Source organism: Paroedura picta, chromosome 10, assembly GCF_049243985.1.
Source record: "Paroedura picta isolate Pp20150507F chromosome 10, Ppicta_v3.0, whole genome shotgun sequence".
Classification (NCBI taxonomy): domain Eukaryota; kingdom Metazoa; phylum Chordata; class Lepidosauria; order Squamata; family Gekkonidae; genus Paroedura; species Paroedura picta.
The window spans coordinates 33,822,855-33,835,245 of record NC_135378.1 but is presented as its reverse complement, the minus strand read 5'-3'; the positions used below and the strand labels follow the sequence as shown (position 1 = coordinate 33,835,245).

At 41.7% G+C, this 12,391-nt stretch overlaps 1 protein-coding gene across 4 annotated transcripts in view; it reads right to left on the bottom strand.

The window, feature by feature from the left end:
* The window catches only part of MICU3 (mitochondrial calcium uptake 3), a 36,335-nt gene extending 26,583 nt beyond the window's left edge, over positions 1-9,752 (bottom strand). For 2 of the 4 annotated variants that reach the window (XM_077302091.1, XM_077302092.1), the window contains exons 1-2: positions 9,366-9,745; positions 1,496-1,649 (exon numbers count right to left, since the gene is read on the bottom strand). In XM_077302091.1, coding sequence (XP_077158206.1) covers positions 1,496-1,649; positions 9,366-9,707 — 496 coding nt within the window. In that variant the 5' untranslated portion in view covers positions 9,708-9,745. Of the gene's footprint in view, positions 1-1,495; positions 1,650-9,365 lie in introns of all 4 variants that reach the window. The other 2 variants (XM_077302093.1, XM_077302090.1) reach the window with 2 other exon arrangements.
* Between the last annotated feature and the right edge of the window lie 2,639 nt (positions 9,753-12,391).

The following is a 12,391-nucleotide window of genomic DNA, read 5'->3' as shown; positions in this document are numbered from 1 at the left end:
TTGCCCTCGATCGCTCCCAGCATTAGGCTCTTCTCCAGGGAGTCCTTCCTTCTCATGAGGTGGCCAAAGTATTTGAGTTTCATCTTCAGGATCTGGCCTTCTAAGGAGCAGTCAGGGCTGATCTCCTCTAGGACTGACCGGTTTGTTTGCCTTGCAGTCCAAGGGACTCGCAAGAGTCTTCTCCAGCACCAGAGTCCAAAAGCCTCAATTCTTTGAAGCTCAGCCTTCCTTATGGTCCAACTTTCACAGCCATACATTGCAACTGGGAAGACTATAGCCGTGACTAGACGCACTTTAGTTGGCAGGGTGATGTCTCTGCTTTTTAAAATGCTGTCTAGATTTGCCATAGCTTTCCTCCCCAGGAGCAAGCGTTTTTTAATTTCTTTGCTGCAGTCCCCATCTTGGAGCCCAGGAAAATAAAATCTGTCACTACCTCCATTTCTTCCCCAACCATTTGCCAGGATAAACAAACGTAGGTTTCATTCATATGCACGTAGAACTCAGCAGAACATACTTTCATGAATATTTAGTTCAAAATATTAGTCTGCTAGATGTCAATTGAACTTACAGTCCTATGGATGTCTATTTGAAATTGACATAATTTATTACAAACCACATGACAATATTTTCTTCACAGAAAGGAATATGTCTATTTTTAGCTTCTTGTCATATGAAGCATGCCAGAGAAAAGGAACAGCCAGCTACTGTAGACTTTATTAATAGGTTCCCAAGTTCACTATTAAGTTTGTCCATGTGGATACATATCTGAGAATGGTTTGGAATGCTCTCAAAAATGCACAATGTGATTACAAAAAAAACTATCACTGATTATAGTACAGTTCACTTAAAGTTACGCTGTTCAAAAGTGAAACCTTCAGTTGTTAAAATCTTTGTAAAGATTCAATAGGTTGGACAACAGAACACAGAGTCTGGCATTACTCTATTGAAGATGGGAAAACACACATTCCTATGCCATAGAAAATGAGGCTGTTAACTGCCACAGTAAAGGAAATGACAAGCCTATTCTCTGAATCTGACAATGATGTACACGCATGACAAAATAATCTAATTCCCAATGTTATAGATTGGTGCTGTTATGAAATACATAGATCTTCACAATACCAAAACAGTTTAGTATCACAGATAAAGCTATGAAAACAAATCAATAACTGCAGACAGAGAAGGGAAATGGAAAGATTGTGTGCAGTGGAATAATTATTTAGTTAACACTTAATATGCTAAAGGATTTTGCAGACCTCATCTAACTATGCATTACAGGATCCATGAAACAAATATTATGTCTGTTTTACATAATTCTTCTTGATTAATCAGGGCTCACGAGCTTACACTTTAAGGACTCCTGTACTAACTGCAGAAATGTATGACATCTTAACTGAGCCCATATAACGAGGCAGCTTGTAAATTAAATAAAGTGAATGTGTGGCATTTAATGAGCATAGTATTGGTGTGCAAAAGGGTGGAGAGCTAAACTCACGTCTTGGTTCCTCATTTGTTACAGACTGAATGAAATCATATGGTGTCATGAACAGCTGCCCTTCAAATTCTAAGCTGGCAAACATACGAAACCGCTGTTCTCGGGATGTTGCATAAAGACCTAAATCTTCATAATCTGGTCTGTTTTCTGTGCCCTGTTAAAAGACAAAACAAAAAGTAAAAAGAAAATAAGCTGTTGATTTCTAATTACTGTGGTTCTTTTACCTCTCCCCACAATGTTCTCCTATCTCATACTCAAAATTGGCTCACCTTCTCTTCACCTTCAGTGCCCCAACCTGATTCTCTAGTCATAGAATTCTTCTTCCTTCTCTCCTTTTCACATGCTCCTTTTAGTCTACTCAGCTTTAAGAAACATATTCTAGTTATCTATATGTATTCTGTTTTACAGTACATACAGCCTTTCTGTCAAAAGATGTTAGATGTCATCTATCATTAAGGATGTGTACTGTAGCTGCATTTTTAAAGGTCAATTGGTCTGTCTCTGTCTTGCTGGCTAGAAAAGAACTTAGTAAGCCTCCTCTTGACTATAAAGCAGCATATGAAGTGGAAAAGAACTTGCTCCCACTAAGTATCAGAATTAGGGCTGCTATGAATGCATGCTGGGAACAAAGATGGCAAAAGTGTGCCCAAGTCATGCACATTCAAACTTTTGTGTGTGAAACAGAATGGAAATCACACCCGACAGACCATGCAATGAGATCCAGGAAAGGACAAAAGCATTGGTGAGGTAATGGGTAAGAGTCAATAAGTGTTCAATTTCTATTCTTACTTTTGGAGATTATCTGATCCAAATCTCTTAGTAATTAGCGGCAAACCTCAAAAACTTTCATGAAAGCATATCCCTATCAAAAGATTTTAAGACTTTTGTTTCCTAATCTTCCTGGCAATCTTACAGTGATCTTGTATCATGTTATAGCTCAGCACCTTTACAAAACTGGACATAGCCATTTCTCTCGAGCACACTGTCACGAATCTCCGATTAAAGCCATTATGTTGTTGTTATGAACAGCAGATCTTAGATCACCTGTGTAAGTCTTTAGAGCTAGGTTGCTTAACAGGGTTTTCTGAAAGCCAATGTAACTACAGCCATTTCTTTCAGAATTAACCTGTCTTTAAAACAAGAAAGGCCAAAAATAAAAAAGCTTTGAAACTAATGCATCCAACATAGAATAACTCTCCACCAATCTAATCATTATTAGGATAGGGTATTCAGACTAAATCAAGACACTTTTTCCAGCCCGGTCCCGCTGAAATCAATGGGAACTTCTTGAATACATTGTTTAATGACTGCACCTTTGAAAGCTCTTTGGGATATACATGAACATGAGCAACTGTATCTTCAGTTAATCTTCTCTCCCAGTCAAGCAATAACTATTATTTAGTTCTTCAGAAGTACAAAATTGTTAAAATACGATTCATAAGTATTTAACAGAATTCCACTGAAACTCTTCCATATTTCACTTTTTTCAACAATAACAAAATAACCCTTTTCAAATGCATTTAAACTTCAGTGGTCCAAGTGCCTCTAAGAAAAGGTTTTATGTAATTACGTAACTGGAGGGTTTTTTTTAAAGAAAAAAACATCCTTCAACATCATCTGTTTCTTAATTTCTTCTGACCATCATATCAATTCCCTCATAGTTCATTGCATGCAATCCTTCCTACTTCTGTCTATTAAGCTACTTCAGATGAATTAGCCTTCTTTTGGGAGGGTTTTTGTAAAAAAAATGTCCTATCTGAGGTACACGTTATGCACTGTGATTTCTGAGTAGTCTTCAAGTGTAGTCCCATGTGACAACAGTCTAGTCTCAACATGACTGTGGCATGATCCACATGGCCAGATCAGCTAGGTAGTTAGCCAAACTCTATGCTCAATGGAAAAGCTGAATTCACCTACTTCTCTGGCAATAATGCTTAGTCAACAGTTAGAAAGGGCCTGTTTACCTTTAACCACTTGACCACAGCTGCCAGGCTGTTTTGTCCAATACTTAAATATCCCAGAAAGCAAGAAACCTACCTGTATCTGGGCTTCATCCAGCCGGGACCTGACAAAATCCCAAACATGCATACATGGCTCAGTAGCTGGACTGGCTTAGTACATCAATACTGAGCTGCCTTCTCAGGGGCCCGCCAACTCTTCAGCCCTCATTGGATGGAGGCACAGAGAGAACCTGGAGAACTGGTGGTCTGGGAATTTGCCCTAAATGGCATGGGGCTGGTTTTTCCAGGGTCTTTAGCATTGGCAGCATTTGACAGCATTGTCCAGAGATTTTTGACATTTTAATGTTTGTTACTAAACAAATTAAACAAATCTAAATTCTGTTCTCAAAATATGATAGTTAGAAAATCTTTCCTGCTCATTTTACCAAAGTATCATTTAAAACAACATCTGTGCCTCATTTTCAGTTAAATTCAGGTAAAGCATGACATCATTTAATTCCTAGATTTTTTTAAGAAAGAAGAAACAAATGATTCATTGCCAAGAGTTGGTCTCATGTTTCCTTAAGGCCAGCAATTCTAAAGCTTCCACTCCAAAGGAAAAAAAGGAAAGAAAAAAAGTAATTTTCCCATGGAGAAAAGGCTGAACTCCAGATAAAAGACCTACTGCATGCAAATTGATGCCAAGATGCTCCAAAGATGTAACTCTTCAAATATATTCATAGTTATCAATAGTCAAATAGCACTTTTTAAAGTTCCTCTACAAACACTAACATATAATTTTATCAAAAGTTTTGAATTACTTCTACACTGGATCAATAATTCAACTGAGGTTCTGATTAACTCATTGTGAACCATGAAAAACTCAACACATTATGACCAAAGGAGTTACTAGCTCGAACTACAGTTTGGTACTACATGTCAGACAAAAATGGTACTGCATAGACTGAAAGTGTAGGACACACAGTATTATAGTCCAAGAGGAAAGTCTCAGCTGAACTTTATACCTCAACCAAGAATTTAAACATGAACTAAACAACACATTTCATTAAAAGTCCATGGGAAGTTAAGAAAAAGATGCAGCATATCCTGCCTTCATGCCAAATTCAGATCACTTTTATCTAAGTCTTTATTTATTTTATTTATTTTTAGATTTCTATGCCTCCGCTCTCCAAAGGTCTCACAGCAGTTTACAACAATAATAAAAATACAATAAAACCCATAAAATTGTAATAACAATTACAAATTAATTACAATTAATCAGATGGTTATTTAAATCCTAAGAGCCCTGACCCTCACTCCTCTCTGTTCAGTCCAAGGGTCGGTTCTCTTGCATTAGGAATGAGGCCAGATCTAATCAACTTGGTGGGGGGGGGGATCCTCCGATGAAAACACCCAGATGGCACCCCGGCCTCAGCCGTATGCCCGTATCTATCTTGCAGGCCCTGCGAAAAGCTGGCAACTCTAGCAGGGCCCTCAGCTCTTCTGGGAGCTCATTCCACCAGGCTGGGGCCAGGGCCGAAAAGGTCTTGGTCCTGGTTGAGGTCAGACGAACATCCCGGGAGTCTGGAACAACCAGCAGGTAATACCCGCAGAGTGAAGAGCCCTGCGGGGGGCATAAGCAACTAAGCTTATGCTTAGTTACCTGCAGGTAAGTAGGACCCAGGCTGTGTAAAGCCTTGAACTTGACTCGGAAGCAGACTGGTAACCAGTGCAGATGTCAAAGCACCGGCTGAATATGGCCCCTCCAAAATGTTCCAGTGAGGACCCTTGCAGCTGCATTTTGTACCAGCTGCAATTTCCTGGGTCAAAGTTAGGGGTAGACCCGCGTAGCGCAAGCTACAGAAGTCTAATCTGGAAGTGACCATGGCATGGACCACTATAGCCAAGTGGTCAGAGGACAGGTAGGGAGCTAATAGCCACGCTTGGTGCAGGTGGAAAAATGCCATCCAGTCTACTTTCATGATCTGAGCCTCCATAGACAAAGAGGAATCAGAGGTCACCCCCAAATTCCTGGCAACCAGTGCAGGTGTTAGTTGCACTCTATCTAGGCAACGGAGGTGTGCTTCCTAGTCCTGCCCTCTTCTACCCAGCCACAGGACCTCCTTCTTAGAGGGGTTGAGTTTCAGATGACACTGTCTGAGCCATCCAACCACCGCTTCCAAACATCTGGCAAATGTAACTGGGGGAGGGGGGGAGTCTGGCCAACCATCCATTAGGAGATAGAGTTGGGTGTCATCTGCATATTGATAACAACCACCCCATAGCCCTGGACCAGCTGGGCTAGAGGGCGCATATAGATGTTAAAAAGTGGGGGGGAGACCCCACAAGAGATTTTTATTTTAAATAAGCAATTTTCACATTCTTGTTTGAAATTAATGTGACTTTGTACAAGTGAAGGAAAAGAAAACAATTTAAAAACTTGTGTTTTACTTGGCCTGAGGCTAACATAATATGCTCCCAAGTAGATAAAAGTGGTATAATTTTGTTTGCTTGCTGGGTGGCCAAAAGGTTAAACATCAAATTCTTAGTGTGGGAAAATCCCAAAGCAGACAAAACTGTTTTGGTGCTTAAACACTGGGTTTCTATAGAGAGAACCAAGTGGTCCTGGTATTTGATCCTCCTTAGTGCTTAAGATTTTACATAAATATTCCAAAACACAGCAAGTTGAAATAAATAAAAACATTAAGCTTGCTGCTGTGATTTGAAAAATAGGGGAAATTTAGTCAAATATCAAAGTATTAATAGATTCTGAATCTATCTCCAAAACTGACAGATAGCAAATTATGCTATGTTTTCTATATATTTATATATCCCATATTCACCATAAAGTTTGTATTTTTGTCATGTTTATCCAAAGTATTATGTATTACCTGTATGGTCACAATTGTCATTCCTTTCATCTCAAACTAATTCATGTCCTACACTGTAGCTATTACACATTGCATAATATGATGTGTTTTGACAATCTACTTACATAAAGATCTACAAATTCCAGGAAAAATAGATGGCATGCAGTTCCAGACTATGACTCTCAAAAATAGATGTATTTTAAGTTTTTAAAATATTTTATTGTATTTGGGTTTTTAATCTACATATCTGTTGGAAGCCACCCTGAGACCATATTGGTGAGGGGCAGCTTAGAAAACTAACAAATAAATAAATAATTAATAAAAGTAGACATGTTAGTCTGTTGCAACATATGTGAATAACTGCTTCTGAATGTTAAACAATAATGAACCTCAAGCACTTCTGCATATAGAGTTTCATTACTGAAGACAGAAACAGAGAATAAACACTACTGCTCAGTTTTCCTGCAGTCTTCCTGCAATATTCAGCTCAGGAGAGGAAAAAAGTGAAGTTGTACTTGGAGAAGCATCATAAGTGTTTTCTATGGTTGCACTTTGGTCATTTGTGCATACTTTAACCCAGTGGTCCCCAACCCCCGGTCTGGAGACCGCTACCGGTCTGTGGATCAGTTGGTACCGGGCCGTGGTTCCGCCTCATCATCCTCCCCAGCTGCTGTCTTGGGGGCTGCCCTGCCACTCTGCCGCCAGCTCACCTTTGGTGCTCTCCAGCAGCCGCTATGGCTGGGGCTCCCCCTTGGCGTGGCAATGCACAACTGCTGCTGGCAGCGCCCCCCAACAGGCGGCGGGAAGTCAGGGGCGCTGGCGGGAAAGCAAGTGGAGTAGGGGCTCAGGTGGTGGTGACATCCCTCAGCAAAAGACTACCCCCCCAGGCCTCGGTAAAATTGTCAAGCGTTGACAGGTCCCCGGTGATTAAAAGGTTGGCTTTAACCTAACAGGGAGGGCTAATGCTGAATTATAGGACAAGTTGTTTCCAACCCAACATTTCTATTTCACTAAAACTTCTTTGGAATCCATATTTTCAATTCCAACAGAATCTCATAGTACTGATTCTGTTTTGAGATATGAATTTGATAGTAAGGTAGTTCAGTTTTGCTATAACTTGAGTGCATTTCCCCCCTGAATTTTTGTCTTTTTTATTTCAATCTGCTCTTTGATTGACATTATGTCAGCATAGTTGGAAGCGTTGAAATCACCCCTACCATAAACCTGCATAAAGGAAATAATACCTGCCTTTCCTTTATTATGATTAGTCTAACAACTGTAGATTAGAATCTCTTCCTCAGATTTAGTTATTGCTGTCTAGTACTCTGCATAGGATACTTTTAGAAAAAACAGCAAACCATGATAAAGATCTGCAAGTTTATCACAGGCAGTGGATTAATCTGGATCATGCAATGATGGGATTTACAGCTGCCTAGACTGCAGCCTGCCTGATATGCATTTCCCTATGCAAACTTATGAACATAACTCTTTTTGACAGTCAACGTCTCTACTGTTGTACACCTGTAATATAATAAACATTAATATTTCATAACATGGAAAATCACAACTCTTCTTAACGGCCATAGATATTCAATTTCACCTTTCTTGTATGAAAAAAACATGAATACACTATTACCAGCTATTAAGATTTTTAAAATTAAATGACAACTGAATGACTTGCTCTAATGGATCCCAGTTAGGCAAGCTTCTTCCATATTTGGTAAAATGCCTTATAAAAATGGGTCAAAAAAATCTGGTGCTTCAGTGTGAAAAAAAATTACAACTCAGCACACATTATTCCTCCTCAGGAACACTTCAACCATAATGCATTTTCCACATGGAAATTCTTAAGTTAGAATAAGTATGACTACTGCACAGTTAAACACATGCAACAATCTCACATATATATATTGTTGTGCATACAGTTTAAATGCACTAGGAATCTGTAGCCAGTCACTTTTCAGCCAAGGTGAATTTAATTATTTGGGCAATTCAAGCATCCTAAGAAATATGCAACTTTGCTTTGTATTTTCCTACTGTGAAATAATTCCCACATGGGAAAACTATATGGCTCAAATCACTTATATAACAAATTACTGCATCCAAGTGACTCGCCAAGACTATAAGAAGCAAGAAAGAGGAGACAGGTAGATAACTCTGAAGGCCACTGCATCAAGGGACAGGGGTTCCTTTTTTTTTAAGGATGTAAGTAAATAATTTTATTATAGCCCAACCTTCCCTGTGCAGCTCAGGGCAGGAAACAACAAGTCTTAAAAGGATAGAGTTGGAAGGGGCCATACATGCCATCTAGTCCAACCCCTTGGTCAATCCAGGATCAGCCTGAAGCATTCATGATATGTAGCTGTCCAGCTACTGCTTGAAGACTGCCAGTGAGAGGGAGCTCACCACCATCTTAGGCTGCCTTTTCCAGGCTGAACTATTCAGACTGTGAATCCCACCTCCCTCCATATCTAGCAGGTACCACTCGACACATAGTTTTAACGCCATCACTGTGGGTCCTATCCAATCCAATCTTATGTATAAATACTTTAGATTAATCAACTTCTAAAAGCTGCTTGTCTATAATTGACAATGTCACCGCGCTGAAAAGATTTTTGTTGTGGCGGATCGGCTTTCAGCTAGCCTTCTGCTCATCTGCCCATCCCCTTCCCCTCCCCAACAGCAGCTGTGATCCGAGATGCTGACTCAAGCACTGTGCGGGCTGCACAGGAGAGGAGAAGGGAGGGGACTGCCCTGCAAAGAGAAGGACGCGCTTGCCTCTGCAATAACTGCTGCTTCTGAAAGAGGATGCTCGCCACTTTTTTAGGGCGCACCAATAACAGTTTTACGACAGGCAGCCATTCAACAGGTAAAGCGAGGGTTAATTGTGCGCAATTAAACGCCGGATTGCTGCCTAGCACGCCGCCCATCAAACAGCGGGGACCCTAAAAGTGGCAAGTGCAGGACGGGCAGCCCCTCCCTCAGGAGCATCCCCTTCGGCCCCGCCCCTGGAGAAACAGCCGGGGAGGGAAGAGGAGGCAGGCCGAGGCGCACACCTACCGCCGTCTCCTTGGCAGCGGCCGCGACGGGGATGGGCAGCAGCCCTCGGCCCTGGGCAGCCTCGCCGGCCCCTCCGCGCGCTCCGCGGCCGCCCCGCTCCTGCGGCGTCCGCTCGCCGGCCCGTTCGGAGAAGCGCTGGCACCAGAGCCACGCGAGCGCCCCGCCGGCCGCCCCCGCCGCCACGACGCCCAGCCCGCTCGGCGCCCCCCCGCCGCCGCCGCCGCCGAAGCCCCCCAGGCGCCGCCCCTGGCCACACTCCGGGCCGCCATCACCGCCGAAGCCCGGAGGGCGACACCCCCGCCGCCGCCGCCACCTGAGGAGACCCCGCAGCGCCGCTGCCATAGCGCGAGCCACGGAGCGGGCGCCCGGTCTCGCGAGAGGAGAGGCTCCCCGGCTTCCAATATCCCGTTATTCCGCGCGCCTCTCCTCGCCCTCCCGCCCTCGCTCGCTCCGAGTTGGCTTTGCTTCACGCCTGTCGTTCAAGCACGTTGTTATTGTAACATATAACGTCCCGTCCCCCCCTTTAAAAACACTCTCTCCTTGACATCTCTCTGGAAACAGACCCTCGACCTACTAGCTGCAATTGACATTGATGCTGTTCGTTAAAGGTGGTTTTAAATATGGGTTGAGATAGTTGCATCGATTGTTTGAATTGGGTGTTGTTTTATTGAAGCGGTATCCCACCCTGAGCCGGGATATCGGAGGGCGGCGTGTAAATGGAATACATACATAAATATTGCCAGGAAAAAGTTGTTATTCATTTATGGTGCCGCTGCTGATGTTAGCCTTTCACTGGTGTCCAACCTCTGGTGATCCTATGCCTCAACTGTGACCATGTCTTAGCTGTGCTAAGACCATGTCTTAGCTGTGCTACTTTTTGGAACAGCTTCTTTTTGGGACAGAGGGGCATTACACAAACAATACCAGTGGGATACATTACAGAGACTTGGAAACAATGTTTTGGAAATGAAAAGGCAGAAAAGCAGCATATTTATTAACCCAGCCAGACCAAAAAGCTTCCAGAACGCCCAGTAACAGGCCGGAACAGGTATTAAACAAGAGTACCACAAAAAACAGTGGGATGAATTACAGACACTTGAGAACAATATTTTAGAAATGAAAAAAGTGGAACTCTCACTCCTTTATTAACCCCTTCCAAGCCAAAATGCCCTTTGAACATCACAGAATGGGCATTAAACAAACAAGAGTACCACAAAAAATGTGGGAGGCATTAGAGACACTCAAGAACGATATTTAAAAAATGAAAATGTGGAACTTTCACCCCTTTATTACTTTGCTCTAGGCCAAAATACCACTGGAACACACCAGAACAGACATTAAACAAGCAATGCCACACACACACAATTTGCATTACAGACACTCAAGGACAATATTTTTGAAAAAGTTTTATTTACCTTTATTAACCCTTTCAATGTCAGAATGCCTCTGGAACATCCAGGAACAAGCTGGAACAGGCATTAAACTAATAATAGGACATATTTAAGGCATGACAGAATAATATTTTGGAACTCCAAATGCAGAAATATTTGGGACTAAAATACCTCCAGAACACCCCAAAACAAGATTTTATAATTTATAATGTACCAAAAGTGATGCCTAAATGTCAATGGAACATTTTAGACCACTAGATGAAATGTTACCTTGCTGTTTGTGCTTATGATGGTCTTCTACAGTTGACAGAGCCATCATCAAGAGAGCTGGACCCTTCTGAAGATCATAGACTTCAATGGACCTACAGGGGTGTGACTCTGCTGCAGTTTGCAGAGTTAACAGCTTTTTCTCAGCTATACCTGTTAGTTTTGTGGCTTATCATGTTCCAACAGAACCATATTTGTTCATCTACCTCTCCCCATCCCTCTAGCTGCAACCTCCTGGAATCTTCAGTCCACAATTTCTCCTCCACGTTATTTTATTTATTTTATTTTATTTGAGATTTCAGCCATTCAAATAGACCAATTAGTTCCTGAGCATAGCTCCCAGAGTTCCTCATGACAGCTCCTCTATGCACTCCTGCTTTGAGAACACTGGAAATACTTTGTGGCCGCAAATGTAAAAATAATAAGAGGGGCACAACTGAAGAAGTGACCCCTTTACTGAAGAGCTATTGCCTATATGATATCCTGTACTTGTAATACAGGTGATGCTATATGATGTTATATTAAGATTACAATTGCAACTACTGAAGAAGCAATAGAAAGCGGGATTGAATACCTGGGACCTGTAGGATTTACTAAATCTCAACAAGACGCAACCTTTTGCCTATTGGTTTCGTTTGCTTTGGGTGTTTTTATAGTTCTACATCATCCTTCACCCTCTTAAGAGTAGAAGACCTTGATCCTGTTATATATGCATATTGATATATGTATGTGGATTAATGAGGTTCATCCAGTTCTTCTAAAACAATCTGTTATTGTTAAAAAAAAGCAACAACCCAGAATAGTCATGTTTCCTTTGAACCGTTATGATTTTTTATACCACCTGGGGGCACCCTGTTGGTGTGATAATGACAGAAATCACATGCTAAAGGATCCACCACTTCACAAATAAGGAACTAATTTTCTATGGAAAAGCAGAACATAATATTTCCTTTTTCTGCACCGAAGTAAGCCATCAAATAATTGGGATATTTGGTTGATATATCAGAGCCTTGTCCAGTCATGGAAGTGTGATGTTAAGTACAATAAAATAAATCTCCGAAGAAGAATATTGCAGAAAAGATAGAACCTTACATTTATTCAATTATATTCAGTTCACATTCAGGTTGCAGTCTAAAGAAGAAAGAGAAGCTTCATCTAAAAAGTACTTTCCATATCACAAATGGCCAACTAACCTGGCATCATGTGTGTGGTAGGATGAGGGCATTGTATCTACAGGAAAGACCTGCAGAGACATGTGTCTTCATGGAAGGCCATGTGAGAAGAGAGAGGACACAGCACGAGAGGAGGCTGCAGAGGCTGTTGCTCCCAGGTTAAGTTAAAGAGAGTTGTCCCATTCAAGGAGATTTC